This window comes from Mugil cephalus, chromosome 7, assembly GCF_022458985.1.
Source record: "Mugil cephalus isolate CIBA_MC_2020 chromosome 7, CIBA_Mcephalus_1.1, whole genome shotgun sequence".
In the NCBI taxonomy this organism is placed as follows: domain Eukaryota; kingdom Metazoa; phylum Chordata; class Actinopteri; order Mugiliformes; family Mugilidae; genus Mugil; species Mugil cephalus.
The window spans coordinates 28,221,855-28,246,805 of NC_061776.1; the positions used below are offsets into that span (position 1 = coordinate 28,221,855).

At 38.7% G+C, this 24,951-nt stretch overlaps 1 protein-coding gene across 1 annotated transcript in view; it reads left to right on the forward strand.

The window, feature by feature from the left end:
* The window catches only part of xkr4 (XK related 4), a 31,395-nt gene extending 11,918 nt beyond the window's left edge, over positions 1–19,477 (forward strand). The window contains exons 2-4 of the mRNA XM_047589138.1: positions 2,374–2,573; positions 3,601–3,955; positions 4,403–19,477. Coding sequence (XP_047445094.1) covers positions 2,374–2,573; positions 3,601–3,955; positions 4,403–5,003 — 1,156 coding nt within the window. The 3' untranslated portion in view covers positions 5,004–19,477. The remainder of the gene's footprint in view (positions 1–2,373; positions 2,574–3,600; positions 3,956–4,402) is intronic.
* The last annotated feature ends 5,474 nt before the right edge of the window (positions 19,478–24,951 follow it).

A 24,951-nucleotide genomic window follows, 5' to 3' on the forward strand; every position in this document is an offset into this window, starting at 1 on the left:
CCAAATATTGACTAGGTCCTACAGAGGTTTCTAATGCCACTGTACTTACATCTTTGACAGCTGGAAGGATGCTATGAATTTTATCTCTAATACCAACAATGTTATCAGTACTGATGTAATGTAACAGAATAATTTCCCAGTCAAACTCTCCTTCCCAAAAGTTATATGCTGCCTCTGCAACCCAGTTAAGCTGAAAAAAATCTATTCGACAAAACTAGTGATATAGTTAAGTCATGTGTCGTCCAGTCAGACGGACACCCAGACAGACAAGGGCCCACACCACAGCGCCCCTCGAGCAGGACCCAAGCCCTCCAGTTCCAGGACAACCACCAGGACTGTACCCCCGTAGGTAGGCCAGACATAATTCCTCCTATGAGAAACAATGGGGCAATAAACTAATACCCCTTTCACATCGAAAATACCAGATTGACACAGGATTTTCAGATTTTGGTGCGCTTTCACATTGGCGCCAGTCCCAGGTGTCACCTCCCACTGTGAGAGCTGCGTGCTTGTTTTTTGTCCTCCTTCTTATACATCATTGCGTCGACAATGTTGTCATTACGAATTTAAGTTCCAAAGATGCAGAGCAGCTTGCAGATCTCACAGTCTAGCCAGTGCACTCCCATGATCAATAAAAAAAGGGTGCCATATTGCTATGCAAGCTTTAAAACATGAAGTAGGGCTAATTCACCTATGCACTTCCATTAACGATCGTGTAACAACACATTTGATTTGTTTGAATGAAAAATGAACAAAAATCTCTGCCCTTCAGAGATCACTCTCTTATGGGAGTAGACCAAAACTTTGCTCTGTTTTTAAGCTGCTTGCAGCCCTGGAGCTTCTATAATGACACAGTCTGACAGGCCGGCCAGTGACAAAATCAGAATGTGACAGGCAGGTATATCAACGTCAGGTGTCAATTAGTGGGTCAAAGCAGCATTCCTGTTCCCATCGAATCCGAGCCAAGCCGAGCCGAGCCATAGCAGATAAAATCCCGGGTCGATTGCTGCATCATTCGACCCAGGTTGAAAACCCGGGTTGACCCATCATCGAGCGAAAAACCATGGTCGACCCAGGATTTTCGCTCGATGATGGGTCAATGTGAAAGGGGCTTAAGAAATGTAAAACTCAAATATGAATAATACTAATATACTAAAAGTAATGAACAAACAATAAAACAACATGATAAAGAGTGCATAAAGAGTAAAAGGAGACCCAGCTAAAAGCTAAATTAAAAAGGTGGGTCTTGAACCTGACCTTAAAAACATAAACATTCTCAGCGGCCCTGAGGCCCTCTCACTGGTGCTCTGGTGGACAAAGAGCAGAAGAAGGTGGTGGTGAAAGATGTGGCAATATCAGGTGATGCCAATAGTAGAAAGAAGGAACATGAAAAGGTTGAGAAGTACCAAGGGTTGAAAGAGCAGCTGGAAAGGAAGGAGTAGTAGAAGCATTCGGGGCAGTGACCCAAAACTGGGAGAGTGGCTCTAACAGATCCCAGGAACAACACCTGTAGCCTCAGTCCAGAAGAGCGCAGCCCTAGGAACAGCTAAGATACTGTGCAGGATCCTCAAATTCCCAAGTCTCTGGTAGAGGACCCAAGCTTGAGGATGACACAGATACCACCCCATAAGGGGTGATAAACAACAAAAGTGAAAAGTAAAAATGTTACATTGTTATGTGGAAACAAAAATGCAAAGTAGACTAAGACTATAGCCTACTAGAAAACGTGCAAAGACTAAAAAGAGAAAGAACTAAAATACACAAAAAAGAAGCAGGTAATAAACTAGGGAGAAGAATGTAGGTAGAACCTGAAGACTGTCTCTGTCTCTTTGTCACAGGAACTTTGTGTTCCTGGGTATGGGTTAGGTTGCTCAAAGGATTATACTGTTTAATTAATAGTTGCAGGAAATAAAACAAACTTTGTTAAGAGTCCATGAAACTGTGAAAAAAATGTTTTATAAACAAATATTAAAAACCATGATTTCCTCCTAAAAAGGCAGGAACTACATAAGTATACTGCATTGTTGTAAGATCTTCTCCACTTCTTCTCACCTTCAACACCATTCAGCCAACTCACCATCCCACTCACACTCTTGTCTTAATTTGAATCACACATCACACTTGGTCTGGACTACAGGAGGCAACTGCAACATTCCACATGATGCTGCCTACACAGCTGTACATTGACATAGAGTACTATCTGCTAAGTGTGAAGTCACTGCTTGAAAAAGCAGTGTATGGATAATATTGTATCAATATTGTGTTGTGTGGTTCTTACTTCATTTTGTTGAGCCATTCTTTGTCACAGTGCTATAATGTTTTACCCTGCTTACTGGATGCTGAAGCATGATATTTGTCTTCTGTTCCCTCCAGGTATTTCCATACCATTTACCTAGGAGTTCAGAGTCGTCAAAGTGCCGAGACAGAGCGTTGGCGTTACCACTGGAGGATGGTCTATGAGTTTGCAGATGTGAGCATGTTGCATCTACTGGCCACATTTCTAGAAAGCGCTCCACAGTTGGTACTGCAACTGTGCATCATCATACAGACACACAAGCTCCAGGCTGTACAAGGTAACATGCACTAACACTGCTGCCACAACTGTGTCATCATAGAGATGTATGACTTAGTCTATTTTTTTTTTATAACTTAAACCATAATAACCTCAACAGAAATCATATCTTTACTATCCTTATGCCATTGCCTAAGTCCATGAAAGACATGGTCCGGTGTAAAAAAAAAAAATCCTTTCAATGAAGAAGTGCTTTTTTGTTCAAATGTCCGATTTCAGCCTAATGACCAGATGGATACTATAGTAGTGTGGATGTCCTTGGATGCTGCTGCTTTTCTCTGCTTCTTTCTGCTGAATAGAGTACTACGACTTCTACAACACAGTACTAAAAGTAAAATACATACTTCTGAAAAATGCAGATGAATGTAGAAGTACCCTGTATTAACTGAAAATGTTATCAAATTGGTAAAAAAAAAAAATGCTGCATTACGCTTTGTGTCAGTTCATAACTGACACTCAGAAATAAAGAAATGTTCATTTCTTCTCATCAGTTTTGTTTTCTAAGAAAAGGAGTATGCGAACAGTCTCAATTCAGTTCCCTCAGTTGGCCATAAAGGAATGTCAATACCGCAGTTTTGAAGATGCTGTGTTGTGTGTTGGACCAATGAGGTTCTACATCAGTGGTAAAGCAATTGTTATTGTGTCACCAATAAGTAGTCTATTTCACGCTTATCAAATCAGACTATAAGCTTTTTAATTAAGATTAATATGATGACAATAAACATACTCATAATTAAGAAAATTCAGAAAAGGAAACAATGCTTGAAGTTGAAAAAAATTAATGGTAAAATAGAGCAGCCTGTGTAATAAAGACTAAAAAAGACTAAAAAGGTTTTGGTGAAGCCTTTATTTTTTTCATATTCCATTTCCAAGTGTTTGTTAAATTTTTCTTTAGCTAAGCATTTCCCCCATTTTCTGCCTTTTGTCCGATAAGCTTGGGTTAGAACATTATGAAACAGTATGAACTTGCTCCACAAAGATTTTCCTTTCCCTTTCCCGTGTGTGTTCAAAATATTTGTCTATTGCAGGTATGACAGCTGCAGCCTCCCTAGTATCGCTGGCCTGGGCCCTGGCCTCCTATCAGAAGGCCTTGCGAGAATCCCGAGATGACAAGAAGCCCATCAGCTACCTGGCAGTCATCATCCAGTTCTGCTGGCACTTTTTCACTATAGCAGCCAGAGTCATCACCTTTGCACTATTTGCCTCTGTGTTCCAACTCTACTTTGGCATCTTCATTGTCCTACACTGGTGCATCATGACCTTCTGGATTGTCCACTGTGAGACCGATTTCTGCATCACTAAATGGGAGGAGATTGTGTTTGATATGGTTGTAGGTATAATCTACATATTTTCATGGTTCAACGTCAAGGAAGGACGGACAAGGTAAGGACACTCAACTCCATTCAATGTGATGTCTGGGGGTCTTACTGTATTTTGTAAACCAAAACACTTGTATATTCAGTTACCAACTCTGTGACAAATTAAAACACATTAAAACAAACAGAACTCTAATGTGCTTATAAAGAATTTGGGAATAAAATGATGCTTAATAAAATTTAGTAGAGTTGAGTTTTTGACTTGATGTAAAAAAAGAAATTATTATAATAATTAAATATAAATATAAAATCAAATGCAGTTCATAGTATACATGTATTCACTGCATTCACCACATTCCTAATTTGGTCTATATTGAAAAAATGTAAAAAGTAGGCAAAAGTACTACCTCCTGTGAAACATAGACAAGCAACATACTGCCAAATTGGTGTTTTTTGCTTCACATTTAATATTAAGTAATCTGACAATGTTTTTTTGATCACATCTCCTGTGCAGGTGTCGCCTTTTTATCTATTACCTGGTTATCCTGGTGGAGAATTCTGCTCTCAGTGCGTTGTGGTATCTCTACCGATCACCCCACGCCACTGATGCCTTTGCAGTGCCAGCACTCTGTGTTATTTTCAGCAGTTTCCTCACTGGTGTGGTTTTCATGCTCATGTACTACGCCTTTTTCCATCCCAATGGGCCCCGCTTTGGCCACTCACCAAGCAGTCAAGGCCTTGACCTGGACCCCACTGCACAGTTTTCCACACTGCCATCTGAAGGTGCCACCAACTCACTGCGCTCCAACCGAGGAGCCACCACAACCCTCGAACGTGACATGGGAAAGTATTCTGAGCGTGACAGCTGCATGCCTGTATTTCAGGTCCGCCCTACAGTGCCATCCACTCCATCGTCTCGTGCTCCGCGCTTAGAAGAGACCGTTATCAAAATCGACCTTTGTAGGAATCGTTACCCAGCCTGGGAGCGCCACGTTCTTGACCGCAGCATACGCAAAGCAATCTTGGCCATAGACTGCTCCCTTACTCCTCCACGGTTACAATACAAAGATGATGCTCTGGTGCAGGAGCGGTTGGAATATGAGACCACACTATAAGTCCATCTTGCTATCCATCCAGGAGTGTTTCACTGAGGGTTGCCTTGCTATGACGTACATAGCAACAGGGACTGTGTCAAAATGAATTTGTTAATACCAATAATCTTTCTATAAATGTCTCATTCACCCTTTTTTGTTTTCCTATTCCACAGCATTAGTGGCTAATCCAAGCAAATTTGGGGCTTTCCGTAGTGACTGGATGAGCTGTTTGGCAAGTTCAGTCACCGAATGTGTTTGGGTTGTTTGTAAGGTTGCCAGTGTTATTACAAGATGCTGTGTTTAGTAAAATATTCAGCATTTAGTTAAAGTAAAGAAGTAAAAAAAAAAAAAAAAAAAAAAAAAAAAGGTGAAAACAGTGTAAAGTGAGAGAATGATTACTATTTGGATAAGTTTTATGCCATCAGATATTTACTAAAACATAAATGACACCCAAATCCCATGATGTGTTACCATAGGATACGATGGAATGTTGATAAAACTTCATCAATATTTACATGAAAACTGTAATTTCTTTCTTTCTTTCCATTTGCATTGTGCCAAAAAGTTTCCTCGGAAACATCATCTAGCCACTGAGGAACAAGAGAGTTGGCTGGGCTTTTCTCTGACTGAGACCTTAATTTCTTTTGGACAACTGTAATCTTTACTGAAACAAGGTCAGGCTGCAAAAGAACTACAAGAACACACTGGTCACTGATGGGGTTTGCTTGGATAAAATGAAACGAACTCATTGGGTGGAGTAAAAGGAACCGAGATAGACAGGATGGAAGTTGAGCAGACACAATGTTAAAGACACAGAATGCCAAAAGAAAAATCTACTTGACAGCTTCAACTCAATTACTTGCAATCCAGTCTCATATACCTGGCTATGTAGTGATGTCAGTGAAAGGGAATATATAGATAGCAAAAGAAATGAACAAAGCAGTAGGTTGCAATGAATAAGAGGACAGGAGTAGATGACTTGGAGTCTGAAATAAGTTGAGGATGGAACAGAAAAGCACAGACAAGCAGCCATTTTAAACTAACAAATTCAACCACCAGGAAACAGTACTGTGATACAACTTGGTACTAAACTGTGTACTGGTACTGAAATCATTGTAATTCCGTGTTATTTCCAATTGTGTGTGCGTGTGTGTGTGTGCGTGTGCTTGTGTGTGTCAGGAGGGTCATTACTATGAAGTGGGGTTGCCTGCCCTGGTCTCAGTGGAACTTCTACTCTTTTCTCTTTTACTACTCATGTATTCCACTGTCAGTATTCACTGATCACAGTTATCCATTCCTACCTAATATACCTTCCTACATAAATCTCCAACTTGTTCATATCATCTATTTGTACAACCAAATCACTGGTTAAAGTAACTAATTGGCTCTGACTAAAGATTATCTAGGCAATACTGCATTCAGCTGGTAGTAGATGTTACCTAGCTATATTTATCCATTAAGCTAAATTAAGTCAATGAGTTAGTCAAGCACTCCTTAACGACATAAATGCTTGACTGACTTGTAACTTTCTACTTCTACTACACCTGGCAAAGCAGAAATAATTCATCTAGTGAAGGGATCTCCCAACCAGTACTGGGGCCGATCAATGCATGTTGTACTGTACTCAGTCTGATGCTTTAATCAGACTGTGTACATAGCCAAGCATAATATTTTGTATTTGTTTTATGGCTGCCATTAATTAAACCAAACATAACAGAATATAGTCATTCAACAAGTGTGGAAGTTCTGCACTTTAGAGAACAAAGAAGAAATGTCAGTTCTCTTGTTTTGTAGGGCTATTCAAAGCAGAATTATACTTTAGTATTTGTTGTCAGAGTTTGAATGTGAAGTTAAGTTGTACAATGCAGAGCATTTTAGATCTTGGTGATGGATTTGACTGTATTGTTTACAATATTTTACAACAGAACTTGCATTTAATTGGTTTAACTCATATCTAGAAGACAGACTCCAATTTGGTGATGTCAGCGATGGTCCTTCCACTCATACAAAAGATAATTAGTTAGTCAGAACAGGACTGATGGAACCGATAGACTACTTTCACATTATACATGCTTGTCTTATGCCATGTTTTTAGGAAACACTGCATGCATTTCATTGCAATGCAGATGGTACCCTATGAATTATTTCTTTTTTATTTTACCCAATTATTTCTACAACCAACTCATTTGTAATATAACTACAACTGACATGGTTTTACTTCTCTAGAGGGTCGTGGGTGGTGGCCAGCTATAGCCTATTCCAGCAGGTCAGAACAGGTTGCCAGTCTACTACAGAGTTTTACATTCTTGTGCTCTTGTTTATTCTTCTAAAATGTATAAGCATACTGTAGATCGACTGTGCTTTTCTACAATGAATGGTTTGAATGCTAGTCTATCCAGTGTTTTTTTTCTATCTTTATTTTTCAATTTTCATAGGACATAAAACTAGTTCAAAGCTAAAACCAAAAACACACAAACTACTAATCTCACCCACGGGCTGCATTGGGATTTTCAAATCAAATCTCGTGGGAGCGGGCGGTATAAACTTTACAATGGGTGGGAGTGGGCGGCTAAAAAAAACAAAAAACACTGCATTGTGGGAGTGGTCGGGAGTGTAACACACGTTGCAGGTGCGGGCGGTAATGGTCAGAAATTCAGCGGGAGCAGGCAGCAGCGAGATGAAGAAAACAGTTCGGTGCAGGGCTCTACCATCCACCCAGGGGCACACCGTCAAGTCTATTATCAAGGAAAAAAATAAAGTAAATTAAAGTCTGATAATGATTGTCAAAGTCAATAGTCAAGGGTCACTGTAAAAATGCATATTAAAAAAAGAAGGAATAATAAGGAGGGCTACTGGAAGGAAAGGCCTTCAATAAAACTTACAAAAGGGCTTTAAATTATAGTTATTTTTATCTATTCTGTATCTAAGCTTCTCCAACGGTAGCAATGAAAGTACTTCCTTCAACCACTGTAAAAAAGATGGTGCTTTGTCTGACATCCAGTTGAAGAGGATAATCAGAGATGCATATGCTCCTGCATTTTTATTAAATTTATTTAGTTTACAGTTGGAGGGGAGTGGTATACCAAAGGGTTAGGATTCTGAAAGATTTTTGCTAACTTGTACCTTGAATCAATGAGATGGAGTACCTTAAATTAAATCAAACCATGCCGTAAACAAAGTGAATAGGTGTAAATGTGAGTTAGGCTCTCTCCCCATGTCTCTTCCAAAATAGCCATACCCAGATCTCGCTCCCAGGCCTGTCTAGTTTTATCCTATGACACAGACTTTAATTTTTGTAATTACAGATACCCGTTTCTCCTCAAATGGATCTAATTCCAAAATTGTACCTAATGGGCTTTTGGGTGGCAAATACGGGAATGTTGGGAACGTTTTCTTTGCACAGCAAGCTATCTGAAGGTATCTGAAAAAAATGGTTACTGGGTATGTTATGGTCTGTGTATAGAGTGCTGAAAAACACCAGACCATTTCTACGCCAGGACTGAAAAGTATTGTGTAAAAGAGACACTAAAAAACAGGGGTTGTTTGTGATGGGTAAAAAGCAGCTGGCCTGTTTCAGACAAGTGTTCATAGATGCTTTGATCACAGAGTTCTTTAACCGCACATCTTATATATATGATAACAAACAGGTGAGTATTGGCTGTGGGTTAGATAGAAGTTCCATCTGTGCCCAGTCACTGAGGAAGCTGTGTGCCAGCAGTGCACTGGGCTTTGGAGTTAGACGGTATTATAAATGTCCTGGAGGGAAGGGAGAGAAGCGCCAGTTATCCTTTCATCTGCCCTCACTGTGTGCTGGAGGGTATTGCGGCAGGATGTGGTGCAGACTCCATACCAATCAGTGATGCGGCTAGTCAGGATGCTCTTGATGGTGCCTCTGTAGAAGGTGCACATGATGGGGGCTGCAGCTCTGGCTTTCCAGAGTTTGTGGAGGAAGTAGAGCTGCCTCTAGGGGATGCACGAGCTGAAAAATGTAGTTTCCCTCACGACTATTACCCTCCCATGCGGCATGATCTCTACTGCTTTCCGCCTCACTCCACTCCATGTCAGAGGGCAATTTATACTTCTAACAGCTTCAGTTTTGTAAATTATAATGGATAATGCAAAATATATTTTTGACTTTATATGTCCCGTTGAAGTAATTACCAATGACCTGTCAGTATTTAAATCAGCTCCATCTTTGCTGATAAATACTTAAATGCTTGATTGAATGGTTTCAGAGACGTCTACACTGTGTTCCTTAACATCAATTCAGACTTTGATTTACAGAACATCGCAATTCTTAAGTGACAAGAGACAGAAAAAGGTGCGAATCACCTCCCATCACAGAAGGGGATTTACAGTGATGCAACTGTAACACTGAATCCCGCCTCACAGTTTCCCCGATTTATGTCAGTTGAGAATATTTGCAAAAATGAATGATATAAGAGGCCACAGGGTGCACATATACAGAAGAAGATAACTGCCTATTCGCACCGGACTAGTTTTATCTGGGGCCTCTAGTAATTTGTAAGAACGTTGGAAGCAGGGATGTCACAATTACAGTTTTCCTTAGTACAATTATTGTCAGAGAATTTATCACGATATTACAATAATCACAATTATTATGCGTTGATTGATTTCACAACTCATTCATATGTAAAATCACATGAACACTCCTTGAAGTTTTTAAAGTTTCCATTATTTCTATCTTTTGATGCCAAAACATAATTATATTAATAATTATATGACCCAATATTTGTATTTGTATATTTAAGTATCTATAGGACCAATCATTCATCCCCCAGGAGAATTGTTTAAATTATTTAAGCCATCAATTGTCATCTATACCAGATGTTAAGTTTATTTTTAATCGCTTTAATCATTTGTCTAATTTTATGTGGCCACATATACAACTTATTATTTTGGTTAATTTATTTATGTTTAAATTACAATGACATAAACAAATTAGTAAAACATGAAACAGACTAGAAACACAAGTGTACAAGCACTGGATCGAGCTGGAAGCACAAGGCCAACATTTATGCACAGATGGGAGAAAGCAAAAGGAGGTAATGCTAAGGACCTTGACTACATGGCGTTTTCTTCTACACTTCACTGCACAGACACTGACACTGAGACTGTCTGACGACAAAAAGAAAAGCGATCGTCCTCACGCTGCACTGAAAGGCGAACCCGCGTCGTACTCTTACTCAATTAATTGCAAATGACATGCTAACATTTAATTTCCTACTAATTCAATGCAACATTAGAAAAACATTGACATATTTTAATGTTACTGTATATTTACCTTTATTTTGGCATACAAAGTTGGGTGGTTGTCTCGCAGGTGGTCAAACATATTAGATGTGTTTCCTCCTCCTTTCCAATTTTTATAACATGATTTACATGCTGGCAAGCTGTCCTCAAAAACGACCTGGTCGTTTTTCCTGTATCCAAAATATTCCCACATGACTGATTTAACACGCTTGGTCGGGGGGAATAACTCTTCTGCCATTTTCCTCACATGCATGCCTCTCATCTGCAACTTGCTGGGACCAAAACAAAGCAACACAGGCAGGCGCGGCAACACGTGGGGTTGCGTAACTTTGTTTTCATTCTGTTTGAGTTGCCATTTACAATGGTTCCGGCATAATATTTTCTGACAGTATTCAGGAAACATTGCGATCAATTAATCGTAGCGCTTAATACCGCGATTAATTGTGAAATCGAGTAATCATGACATCCCCAGTTGGAAGTTGTCTGTCAATCCCGTGGGAATTGCCCATGTCTGTAATTTGTACAGTAAAACTTACAGCGCAAATTACCTACCATATTTCTGGTAACACAGATGTCCTGTGATAATACTAATCCAGTCCAAATGTCTCTGACCCATTTAACCCATTTAAATGGATGAAATAATTAAATCAAGCATACCTGTTTATCTGCAAATGTGGAACTGAATTAAATATCGTTGGTGACTAGTTTTATCAAAGGACATCCGTGTTACCAGAAATATGGTAGGTAATTTGCAGTCTAAGTTTTACTTTACAAATTACGGACAAGGATGATTCCTATTACAAAAAAATTCCCTCTGGGAAATTCTGAAAGGGCCATGGGGGGCTACTGCCGGGGGTATCATCTCTGTCAACATGGGAATCAAACCCACGACCAGAGCTAATCAGACAGACATACGATCATCTTTCACTGAGCACTGATACTGAGGAACTGGATATTCGCCTCACACCAAACCTAGGCAGTCATGTACCCCAAAGCACTGGCCCCTACAGCTATGAAATAGCTGCAGGGGCCAGTGCCTCTGTGCATTGCCCCATGGCCCTAATTACTAGAGGCCCCAGATAAAACTCCAGAGCAAATAATTTTTTTGCAAATATCAACTGGCTGAAATCAAGGAAACTGTCAGGCGGGAGTGTTACAGTTTAATGTGAGAGCGCATTGTTGTAATCATGATTATTTTGTCATACTATATGTGTGTTCTGGTCATTTGAGCATGATTAAACATGAACATGATAAAAAAAACATGATAAAATAATCCAGTACGAATCAGCATCTCTGTGATGGGAGGGCTTTTGTTTGATTTGTGTCTTTTTCTGTGTCATGTCACTAAACCACGATGTAAATGAAAGTGTGGTCTGATGAGCACAGTGTAGACATCTCTGACCCATTCACCCGTCTAGATGGAGGAAATCATTAAATCAAGCATTTTAGTGTTTATCAGCAAATGTGGTGCTGGATTAAATACTGACAGGTCGTTGGTAATTTCTTCCCTGGGATAATCTCCATTGTCTATTTTTTCCCCAGTCCTTCAATTAACCACTTTCAAACTAAGTAGTAGGGAGACTTTTAAGGCATCTTTGTTCCTACAACCCTTAGATAATATCAATGAAGTAAGATGTTTACCATACAGCTTTAATGGTGACCTAGTTACACCAGCACCCAGTTCGTCCCTCGAGGTCATCTAGCTTTAGCTGCAAGGTAGCAACCCCCGACTTTAGTCGGTCCACATCACCCTCCATCTCCATTGTCTTATCCGAACATATGTTTAGGCCACCCTCCAAATCCACTAGCCCATCTCATGTTTTGCCATGTCTGTTTTTGCGTTAAGATTATTGGAAAACACGTCAATATGTGCCAATATCTCATTTTCGCTGCTATCAATAGCTGGCATCACTTCCGACAGGTCCGAGGATTCCTCTGTAGAACTGGAGTGAGCAGGCCACTAAAACCTCAGGCGTTTTAGTGGCCTGCTCACTCCTGAGTTTAGCTTTGGGCATGGTACCTTCTTCACTGTTGTTATCTGAGTTAGGAGTTAAAAACAGGCTCAGCAGTGTTCCAGTTACATATATTTTTGGTGAGGTGTAAGTTAAAGTGGTCTCAGAAGTTATATTTATTTCAAAAAGCTTGTCCCGGTCAGGAGCTCTCTGAAAACACGTCTTTGCATGTTAATGCTCACTAGTGCCCCCATCCAGTGTTTTTAAACCACAATCATTCACCCATGTATCATGCATTCTGTAGTATCATACACTCGTGTTTGTATCATGAGCCCCTTTCACATCGGTCGGAAAACCGGGTTGAGTCAAATGACCCAACGCAATCAACCCTGGGATTTTATGAGTTCGGCTCGTCTTCCATGTGAACAGGAATTCCGTCGACCCGCCAATTTACACCATGACGTTGATGTACCTGCCTGTTCCAAATGTGTTGTTATACTATTGTTAACGGAAACGCGGTGTCTGGAAATCGCACAGATCAAGGAATGCAAGTGCGACTGTGTTTATATACAGCTTGTATAGTGTTATCCCACACTTTCTTTTAATCAATCATGGCAGCACACTGGCAAGACCTTGGGATCTGACATTCGGTAGTGGATATCGGGCACTGTGCAGAACACAGTGATTTATTCAAATTGAAAGAGCTGGGTTTGACCCGTCCATTTTTCAGGTCATCAACAAACTGAAAGCCAAAACACCATGCTGTCCATTGTTTATCTTGCAGGTTGACCCAGGTCTGAAAATCCTGCATCAACCCGGGATTTTCGATGTGAATGGGGTAATGTTTATTTGTTGCAAGTATATTTGCACGTATCGAAATGTATCTGCTTGTCTGTTCTCTTCCTGTTTACTCTTCCTTTCTGTCCCATCTCCACCTTCTGTTTCTGTCTCTTTACCCAGCGGTCCTAATGCACACAGGACCCTATCAAGTTTTTTTCCTGTTAAAAGGAAGTTTTTGCTTTGTTTTGTTTACCTTTATCTTATTTATTTATTTTTAGTTATCCATTGTTACTGACTACTGTATATAAAACTGAATTGGATTAAATTCAGTTCTGCTCTCCCAACCCAATTAACTTGACTTCAGGAAATAGTGGAAAGCAGGTGGCAATGAAGCTATTATATAAATGAGCTTTTGGTTACCGTAAATTCACTATGTTTTCCCTTGTGCTCTCCCACTTGTGACAACAGATTCAAGGCAATGGTATTTAGGAGGTAACATAATGTCTACACAAATGTTCCAGGTTGTCTTTGACATTTTGCTATGTTACATTTTTTTTTTGTTTTGTTTACTAATAATGGTGCAGGGAGATAAAGCAAAGAACAAGTCAATGGGATAATCATGGCATTTAACTGTAAACCATTTCTTGTGGTTCAACCAAACTATCTACATACAACAGATTTGAAAAGTATATATCTGCCTTTTTTCTTTTTTTTTTTTTTACAGTACTCTCAAACTTCAAATAACAATAATGAAACTGAACAGTCACATTGTCACAACAAATACTAAGTCAAATTTTACTTAAACCAGCAACAGCAAGTACTACACAGAGTACTGCAAAGTTCTTCCACACAACAGATGTTTAGTCACATTCTTTCATGTTTAATTTTGGTTTATGACAGACATACAACAGGCAGAATGAAATATGAATTTTGCAGGTAATTACAGTCGATATTCAAAGTTTACAGCGATAGTCTCAAAGGTTTAAGTTCTGGTTGATATTGCAACTCTTGTAGCTAGCTGTGTTTAATGCAGTTTAATCATACCACATTCAAGTGTTTGAATAGCTTTCAGTGACTACCATTGTTGTAGACTGTTAGTGTGCCTCTAAATATGTCTAAACGGGCGTTAGGGCTTGTTACACTGAGTATCACCATTGTAGCCTTGCAATATTGTTCTCATATACTCTCGAGTTATTTAAAAAAAAAAAAAAAAAAAAAAAGAATACAGCAATAATTTTCATTTTTCCAACTCCCACGGTGAAAAGAGTTGGTTACCTTGCTGAGAAGAACGAAGTGCACAGCCTGTCACTACATCAGTCACAACTCATGCTAAAAAAAAAAACAAAACAAGAAATGCTGTCAAAGGGTCCTTCTTGTTTTGTAAATGCATATATAATTCATATCAAATGACCCATTGCATTTACTGTAACTACTACATAATAAAAAAACATGCTTTTAATGTGAGATTCCACCAGTAGGAAATGCTTTGTTTGCATTAGTAACAGTCTTGGAAACCACCAGTTGATATGTTTATAGAAATTACAGTTATATTATTTCAATCAAAATCAATTGACACAGAATTATTCTTGTAATTAAAAGTAAACAGTGCTAAGTAGATAATTTAAAGATCCAATGAGTAGGGGTACCAGCTTGAAGATATTTTAATTACTTCTTTACATTAGTGTGTACTGCATAGGGCAGCCACAGATCCCCCACAGAGCTAACAAATCAAACACAGGTTTAAAAACAACCTTTTGCATTTTTAGTGGGATTGTTGCAATATGTAGCCTCACACCTATTCTATTAAATATTACACCTTCAAATTTTTCAGTACATAGATCATTAGATCCAACCACAAAAACATTGCCATAATTCACTGCCCTGATGAATATAGGCACATTTGCTTTGCTGTTTCTATTGGACGGAATTTTAAATCACTTAACTCTTATGCCCTCCTCTAATTTACTACCTTCTGGACACCTTTGTGGCAAAAATGTACTGCCATAGAAACTGCTATAAAGAACCCTCATACATCAATATATATATACTTCTTTCATGAATCACTTAAACAACTTCACTCAAAGTACCAGAATTTCAAGAGTATTCAGGTTTTATACACCACACACACACACACCGACACACTCACACTTGGGGGTCCCTGGCAGTCATGTGGCTCCATTATAATAAATGGGAAATTTACAAGAATTTCATGCATCAACCTACAATGAGAAAATGATTGAATCTGATCAAATACAGTAAAAATGTCAAATATCACTAGTTTTGTTCTAAATGAAATGTTAACATCACATAATGCATGGTTTTATACTGGAATGGCAACCAGATTAAAAAATGTAGTTATAATGGGGAATTTTTGGCCATGAAGTTGTCCAGAGAAAGTATCTGACACTACATAAAAAATACTGATGCAATCAAATCAATTTTATTGCTAATCCTTGGCATATCTAAGACTATAATTACCACCAAAGTCCCATCATCCTACTGTTTATTTTATGAAAAATAATTCAGTTTTTGACGTATTTTCAGACAGGCATTTAAAGAGGTAAAATTCTGAAAATTATTGAAATTTTTGGTAGTTTTGAGCAAGTCTGAAGTTGTTTAAGTGATTTATGGAAAAAAGCTGCAAAAATATTGATGTACTGTATGAGGACTGTTTTTCCCCCTACTGTTTATTTTGTCTTTTTTTGTAAAAAAAAACAAACAAACAAAAAAACATTTAAAACTTTGTATTTACACTGTGGCATTTAAGGGGTTAACATTCTGAAAACATGAAATTTTGGTTGTTTTGAGCAAGAAGTTGTTTAATTAGTGATATGAGGATTTTATGGCAGTTTCTTTATGCGTGTACATTTTTGCCACGAAGGAGTCCAGAGGAGAGTATAAATAACATAAGAGTAAAAGACACTGGATTTAAAAAAAAATGGCTACAGAGAAGAGGTCATGTAGAAATTCAACACAGCCAAAATGATCACCAAATGAAAAAAAAAAAAAGTTGAAAAAAATTTACAAAAATGCCCGAGGAGGGCATATGGGTTATGTTGGATTTATGTAATTGCTGGTGGAAGTCAAAAAATGTTGTGTCCATGTTAAAGACAGATGTTTGCAATGTTGTATGTGATCTGCTGTGTACTTTAAAGGACCATAGCTGTGATTTAGTACGCTTTATCTGGTTTTCTGCTAACCAGTCTGTGCACTTTCTCTACTCCAGGCCACGTCTTTTCTGCAGTTATCTACAAACCTAGGAGTTTGCATGGCATGTTCTCTCTGTCTGCATGGATGTTCTCCCAGGTTCTCTGGTTTCCTCCCACCTCCAAAGACATGCTTGTTAGACTGACTGATAACCCTAAATTGACCTTAGGTGTGAGTGTGAGTGTGAGTGTCAATGGTTGTTTGTCTGTGTGTTATTCCTGTGATAGGCTGGTGACCTGTCCAGGGTGTACCCCGCCTCTCGCCCAATCACAGCTGGGACAGGCTCTAGCAACCCCCACGATCCGAGTGAGGATTAGTGGTAGTAGAAGATGAGATGATTATGTTAACCACTGTGTTGCATTGCTTCTTAACACAACTATGCAAACAATAAGACCTACTGCTGTGGTTTTAAAAGCGTTCTTTGTTGATAGAGGATTTCACTTTCTCTACAATTCAGGGCCTCCTTTGTTGTATTTGTAATTTCATGATGCACCACATTTCTGAAGCCGTGCTGCATCAAATACATCTAGAATGAGGTTAGACATTGACAGAGCCCACTCTCTTTCTTATACTCCAAATGCATCACTCCTTTCTTTTGCCAGGATGACACAGCATTTCTGGATTGTGTTATACATTGTTGTTGTGGAAGTGTCCCTACACCTACAGTCATGTCTTTACAATATTGTTGCAGTCTCCTTCTGGGGGCACTGGCAGTCATTATTGTCCATATAACATTAGCCTAATAGCGTAATTGTCTTTGAAATCGTTCAAAGATGACTTATCTTCAGCTATTCGACTAAAAATATGGATATTCCAGTTCTTCACAATTTTACTTTGAGAAATGTTCTCATACACATCGTCGTTCTTGTTCCTGTTTATGTGTTAGGATCTGATAGTTTGATTATACTGAGTAAAATGATCCTACTTGAGTAGATATTGTATGAGACTGAAGACTTAACATCTGAAAAATTATTAGATGTGAGGGTGTGGAGTTTGGAATGAAGCAGTTTATCCAGGCCACTGTAATTTGCTATCTCTGCTGCAAGCAATGTAGTTTTTTTTTTTTTTTTTTTTTTTTTGCAAGTGTGGTTAATGCAGCTGATGCAAGCGTCATTACCACTACTAGCTGAAAATATTTACATCCACAATGAAGCTCAACCCCAGCAGGAAGGATTTTGTTTGTTTGGTTTTTGTTTTCTAGTAGAAAAAGAAAGGGTTTACATTCAGACAGCTTAGCAGTGGCTGTCTGCCTATACAAGAATCTATGAAACCCACACCAAATGAAAAATCCATTATGCACAGAATAGTCTGTTTGCCATATAAAAAACAGATTTCTTGTTTATAGCCTGCTTTTTGTAAAAGCTGATGTTCCATCCTTATGTTATTTGAAACAGACATCATAACACAAAGTTCATTTTCAGCTTCTCTTTCAGTGTTTTCCCCTCTCCCAAATTCAGTGTAACCTTAATTTATTAATTAGCAACTTGAATACACAATACCAATTAGTATGATGTAATACCAACATGTACTGAACATAAAACTATCTCAGTTTGTTTCATTTATAGAAAGGCCTCGCCCCCGACCACAGGCAAGATATTGTCTTTTCTAATACAGGATTCCCTTCAGACCTACTGTACGTCAATATTTTTGGAAACAGTTTGGACTGAAAATGTATTTTCCAAAACTTAAAATTACATTACCACATAACATTCAGTCATCCGAATCATATACTTAACAACATACATTCAGAAAATTAAACTGAATAATTATCGGGCTGCTCATATTCAAATTTTCAAGTAACCTCTCTAACAGAATTCGCAAACTTTTTTATTAATATTTATATAAATTTGTTGTCCATTAAAACAAATACTTCTTTACACTCACTGCTGAAAGATGGAATTAGACTGAAATAGATAAATAAAAGAGCATACTCCATTAAGACTCCACAGACACTGCTCACTGCTGGAAATGTATGAAAAATAGGAGGATACATAAACAGGCAAGCTTCACTCTGGTTGTAACGCTTCTTCTGTGATCTTGTTTGCCGTAAAAAGAATATATTTCTATTTATGTCCTTGTTTCAACCTAATCACCCAGGACATAGTTTGACACTCTGCACTGATGGTGCTGAAGGTGCTGAAGGTACTGAAGGTTGAAGGTGCTGGCTAACCGGGTGTGTGCCTGTCTGTGCGTGTGTAGGTGTGTAGGTAGGTGTGTACTTGTGCTGATTTAACACTATTCAATGATGTATCAACAGTTACTGTGCTTATACTAGGACTATGCCATTGTCCAGCAAGGAGGATTCAGATTCTCTTTGGCACCAAAAAGGGGTCAGGCTAAGGCACCAGTTGGGACATCAGTACTGTAAAGAAATACATAATAAAATATAGAGAAAAAAGTATTTCCTCATATGACCCATTGTTACTCAGTTGCTGTAGGAAACACATTCCAGACGATCACTTTCAGTTTGTGTGTAGTCTGAGCTCACAGTGTAAAGGTTCCGAACATTTTGTTGCCTTAGATATTTACATAAACAATACAAACATCAGGGATATAAAAATATGTGTTTAATAGAGAGTGTATGTTAAATATATTATAGAGGGAAGGAAGATGGTGTAACCATATGAATTGAAACTGTCTCACCAGATAGGCATGGTTACTTTTTACTGTGAGGAAAGTTTTATCTGCACCAATCCAGAAGACTTCGGTTGCCTAAACATAATTAAAGTTCAATTAATCTTTTTGCTTACAGGTGGAAGTGGTAGAATTCACATCCATAGAACACTGATGAAAAATCAATTATTCCACGATCACATCCCTCCACCCTGAAACCCAGCAAACAGCAGCAATGTATTGTGTTTCTGTGCCCTTTGAAACTCTCTTGAACAGGTTGCATTTCTTGTGAGCATCATAGCTCTTAGACTGCTCTGTTCACCAACCAAGCTCTGCTGCAGTGGTCAACATGTATACCAGTCAAACACAAGAGAGAAATTGACTTTTGAAGTCCCGTTACCTGTTTAACCAGATAAAAATTACTGCTTTAGTTTTAATGGTCAGGACAAAATCTATGCAGCAGCAGCAGTCCCAGATGGGAACATCCAGCCTAAGTACAAGCACAGTAACCAGCAGGTGAATAATAATAGGATTCCAGGCAAATTTGTATAACCGTTCTGTACAGGGAAGGACTTTAAAGAGAGTTGGTTGTACTTGGAGATCAACTCAAATGCGTATCTGTAAATAAATGTGTGCAAAGTGTACGTTATATATATATATATATATATATATATATATATATATATATATATATATATATATATAATATATATATATATATATATATATATATATATATATACATATATATATAAAAAAAAACATTCCTCTCTTTGATTTTTGACTGTGAAGGATGTCGTTAGAGGTTTGATGCCACTATGATGGCTTTAACTATGACAATATACTACAGAGAAAAAAAAAATAAATGTTGTGCGTGTTGTATTAAATAAAGATACAAATGTTTAACATACATGGTCTTTTCAGTAGTTTGCACTGATGAAAGTGCTAAAAAAGTGTTCAGTTGGGGAAAGTATGGAAAAAGAGTGATCAACATTACTTTTTGTATATATGGGATTTTTGTAAATTTTTATTTGAATCTAATGCAACACAAACCAAAATTAATTTAATAAAGTACACTGTGGTCATTTGTCTGGCCTCAGGTGTGTTCCTTTTTGATGAGTGAGAAGTTTTTCAGGATGGGTGTCAGCACCTCCACTGTGCACTGGTTTGCTGATTACTTGTCTGTCAGGCCTCAGTTTGTGCGGCTGGGGGGGCTCCCTGTCAGATACTGTTGTCAGTAATGTGGGGGCGCCACAGGGGACTGTCCTGTCTCTTTTTTTGTGGCCTGGAGGGGAAAGTGGAGGTGGACGTAGTGGACCACTACAAATTCCGGGAGTCCACATGAACAACAGATTGGACGAGGGACAACAGTGATGCTGTGTAGGGCCTGAGTAGACTCAGGAATCTTAGGTCTTTCAATGTGTACAGTGAGTTACTAGAGTCTTCCTACCAGTCCGTTGTAGCGAGTGCCCTGTTCTTTGCTGTGGTTTGTTGGGGAAGTAGTACCAGCAAAAAAGACATCAGTAGGTCCAACAAACTGATTCACAAGGCTGGACATGTGAGTTGGAGTTGTTTGTCTCAGTGAGGGACAGAAGGACACTGGAAACTGCTCTCTATTATGGACAATCCATCCCATCCACTACACAAAACATTAGAAGGACAGAGGACCTCATTCTAAAGCAGACTGATTCAGCCCTGCTGCCGTAGTGAACACTACAGAACTTCTTTTGTTCCTTACTCTATCGAGCTGTAATCCAGCTCATCTTTTTGTAACACTTAAGCTACTACCTGCCTAATATTGTGAAGATCTCCTTTATGCCTCAAAACAATTGTGACTCCTCTAGGGATGGGTATCGTTAAGGTTTATCTGATACCAAACTGGTACTTTTGAAATGGTGCTGGTGCTTAATCAGTGGAAAACATAACTTTGTCCAAAAAAGGTGCCTTTTTATATTTATGACATTTTGTGATGTGCAAGTTAAATAGAATATTAATTTAAATAATATAAATACAACTAAGACCAAGAAATAAATGAACCAGTATAAAATAAAATTCACAACAAACTGTCAAAATTATCATAGTGAAAACAACAGTTTATGAAAAACAGCAACAATACCCATTACAGAACCTACAGAACACAGAGAACATGCTAGGGCAGGAGGAATGGAGAAGTTACGGGACAAAAGAAGAAGAAAAAAAAGAAAGTCTTTACCCATATGCAGATACATACACTATATTATTGATTATGTTCATCAAACTGTGATGCAGCAGAAGGATTCCTTTCATTCTCTACTTGTTTTTTTTCTGTTTGTTTTTTGTTTGCACTGTAGCCCATAATTAATTAATATTAATCAATCAATGCTTTTACCTTAATGAAGCAGCATCCTCCATGGGGCCTTTGTGGCATATTTTTCAACCATTTTCTCAGGTTTAAGCCTTTTAGTGATGTCGTTCTCAATGTAGAGAAGTGACAGAGATGACAATCTATGCTGGCCCATCGTTGTTCTCATCCAGTTGCGCACCCGCCGCATGGCTGAGAATGTGCATTTACATGTCGCAGTCCCGACTGGAAGCAACAGTGCCAATTTAAGCACTTTAGTCCCGTCAAATCCTGTCAAGGCAGCAGCTTTTAGATTTTCCAGAGTTAAACCACCCGGACTTATTTTCACCATGACCATTTCAACGTGGGCAAGATCAGTGTTGAGGGAGAGAGTGGAAGTATATTGTTTCGGTCCTGAAGCACCATCAGCCACACAGATTAATACAGCATCTACACATTTTGCAGTTTGCATTGCTTCTTCTGAAAAGCATTTGTTACAGGCTCCAACAAGTGTGTCAATGACAGGATAGAAGAGATGTTTTGCCCATCTGTCCTTGGGGCTCTCCAGGCCATCTGTCCTGGAGGTGCACAGCTCCTTTTGCCCCAGCATGCTCTCCACAAGTGCAGAAGATAATGTGGCTGTCACGCGTGCAGGGTGTTTGTGCCAAGGCTCCTGTTCTGTGACAGAAATGTCACTCAACTCACATAAAGTGAGAATCTCCTCCCAGTTTTTTCTCATTTCCTGAAGCCGTTAGATGGTGGCGTGCAGAACACTGGAAGCTTGAGCAAGCGTAGTGTCTGTTTTCTGAAGGGCCTGAGATACGACATGAATGACGTGTAGGGCATGGGAGAACGCAACCAAGCACACACGGAATTCTAGTTTTCCCACATTGTGAAGCAGACCTGACGCACCGAGGGTGGTCATGATGGATTTGAAAGAGTTTTTCACAGCTGACATGTTATTCCGTCTGCAGGCCCATCGCGTGTAACTCAGGGCAGATAGGTCCGCTTTCACTCCCAGCTGTTTCTGCATCTGTAGAAAGGCATGGTGAGTTCCAGGCTGGCCGAAAAAAGTGTACAGGCTTTCCATGACGTCAGTCCGCATCAGTCCTCTCAGAGCAGTCAACAAATCCAAGGAAACGCTCTTGTATTTCCATATTGTGTGTGTAGCGAACACAAACTGTCATTTGTTCAGATTTGTAGCTTAGAGTTTCGTCGACCATGAGAGTGAAAAAACCATTCACCTCGATTTCTTTCATCACTATTTCAGAAGCAATTTGTATGAACTCGTTTTGAGTGTCATGACTTGTGAGAGACACTGATTTCTGCTGTAGCCTATCATACAAAATGATGCATCTCGCTTTGCAAGGAAGCTGCACATTTCCGAAAAATTCCCACGGTTGCTTGAGCCTTTACTGTCATCTGTCCTCTAAAAGCAAGCCCTTGGCATATTCCCAGTTTTCTTTTATGGTTTTCTTGTGAGCTGTGCTCATTTGTGCAACGACAGAGCCGCTTCGTCTGGATTATTGATAATTCTGCCATTTTCCCACACTTTGATCGTGTTGAGCAGATTCTGAGTGTTTCTTCCTTCTGGTCCCTAGCACTGCACAGAAACTGACGGCATGGGAAACAGTATATAGCATCTATATCTGGAGAAAGGCCGCAGGTGTCTGGAGGCCGGCAGCCAAAACTGCGAAGGCGGCAGCCGGTCGTTGAAGCGTCTTGGTCGGCTTCAGTGCTGCTGCACCGCGTCATCTTCAATCATCCATTTCGCAAATACCACCATCTTGGACATCACGCAATGCATTGTGGGTATTCACCAAAGCATTCTGGGATTGAAAGCGTCCAAACAGCATCTCTGGACCCTGCTCTGCAGCTCTGACAGATGGCCGCAATGAACACAGGAGACCAGTTTTGCGATATGACGGTTCGTCAGTTAAAACATTATTTATCCGAATGATGTTGTAGTTTCAAATGCATTAAAAAAAGATTCAGTTGCCCATTGCCGTGCAGCATGTTTATTAAATCTCCAATCAAAGGCTACACCGGTAGTTTATTCAAAAGAAACCACGAACCAGAGACTGTCCAAATTAATTTTAGATGAGGGCATAATTTGCCTACCTGATCCTGACATCCTCCGAGGTGGTTGAGAAGACAGCACATCAAGCTATCCACATCTGTTACAGAGAGGTATAGAAAGATATTTTGACAAAAGTAAACAATCAATGAGAATACGTTTCCACTTGTTGGTTGGTTTGTTCATCTGTGCTGGTAATTTGCATGACATGTACTATTAGGTAATAAATTTTGCACCTTTGCCATGTATGCATTTAGTAATGATGCCAACTAAATACTGCTACGTGTTTTCTCTTACAGAAAACCGAGCAATTGACATTTTAAGGATAACACAAAAGCCCTTTTTGTATAACCATTGTGCTCCCGTGAACCCAATTCATAAGCACAGACAGACAGAACAGACATTATGTACAACTATGGTACATGCATTTACTGTAATCTGACTGAAAGTACTGGTAAACTGATTAGATTATTAATATAACGATAATAGCAATAATGTAAACGGAATCAAAATAAAACTAGGGAAATGTTAATCCTTTGTTTGAACACATCCACACAGGAGAGAGGAAGTCAATTAAAAATGAGAACATTTAACAATAATTCTACGGACATATGCATTTAAACTTACCTGGATGTATATTGGCGGTCATTGGTACATCTGTACACAGCACATTGATTGGATCCACCTATTGTTATGAATACAAATGAGAATTATTTCAAATAACCGAGAGACACCCATTGCGAACACGTGTTGTGGTGGACGCTTTCAATCCCAGAATGCTTCGGTGAATACCCACAATGCATTGCGCGATGTCCAAGATGGCGGTATTTGCGAAACGGGTGATGGGACTCATGGCCTCTTGAATTTTGGCTTTGAAAGAATTTCAAATGTCCGTTTTACTCAGTGTTTTTTTTTCATGCCTATGACTAGCATAGGCAGGCAAAGGCTAAGGTTAGCTTCTACGCGCCGTAATGACACAGGTAAGTTAACCAATGAGAAAAAAAAAACATCAACATAAATAATACCTTTATAAACGTGTTTTAATGTATTTCCCACCTCTTTCTAAAATAGTATTAAAAACATTCTTTTATTTTATTTTTTGTGATGATTTTATTTTATTGTCTATGACAATTTAGGGCCTAGCCTATTAAAAGCACCGCCTATGCCAAACTGTAAAAACAGTTAGAGCACTGGCAGCAAAGTTTCCAAATGGATACTGTAAATTTACAGTAAATTACCAGATCATAGAACTACATACAGTAACTGTAAAAAATACAGAGTATTTATTTTTATTATAAAAATACAGAGAGTTAAAATACAGTATATTACAGTTGACGAATGCCCATCATATTGTAAAATAACATACATATTATGTCATAAAACATTAAAATAAGATAACTTTCAGATTAATCTCTGTAATTTCATGGTATACATTATTTATTTTAGGAAACAGCCCAGTCCATCTAAAGTAATTTCCTGTTAATAAACTATTTTTCCATGTACAATAACAATGTTGTAACATATAAAACATATACATCAAAAATAGCTACATTTAAGGCCAGTCCCAGTAAATTGAATAAATTTCATTTCATGAAACCTTCTTGTTACACTACACTGATTTACTGCATAATGTGGTTTCCCCAAGTAAAACAACAATGACACAATGTATAAACAAATTATGTACCTTTAATCGAATAGGAATTTCTGCACATTTACAGTATCAGTTATTTTAGTGAATTGGACAAT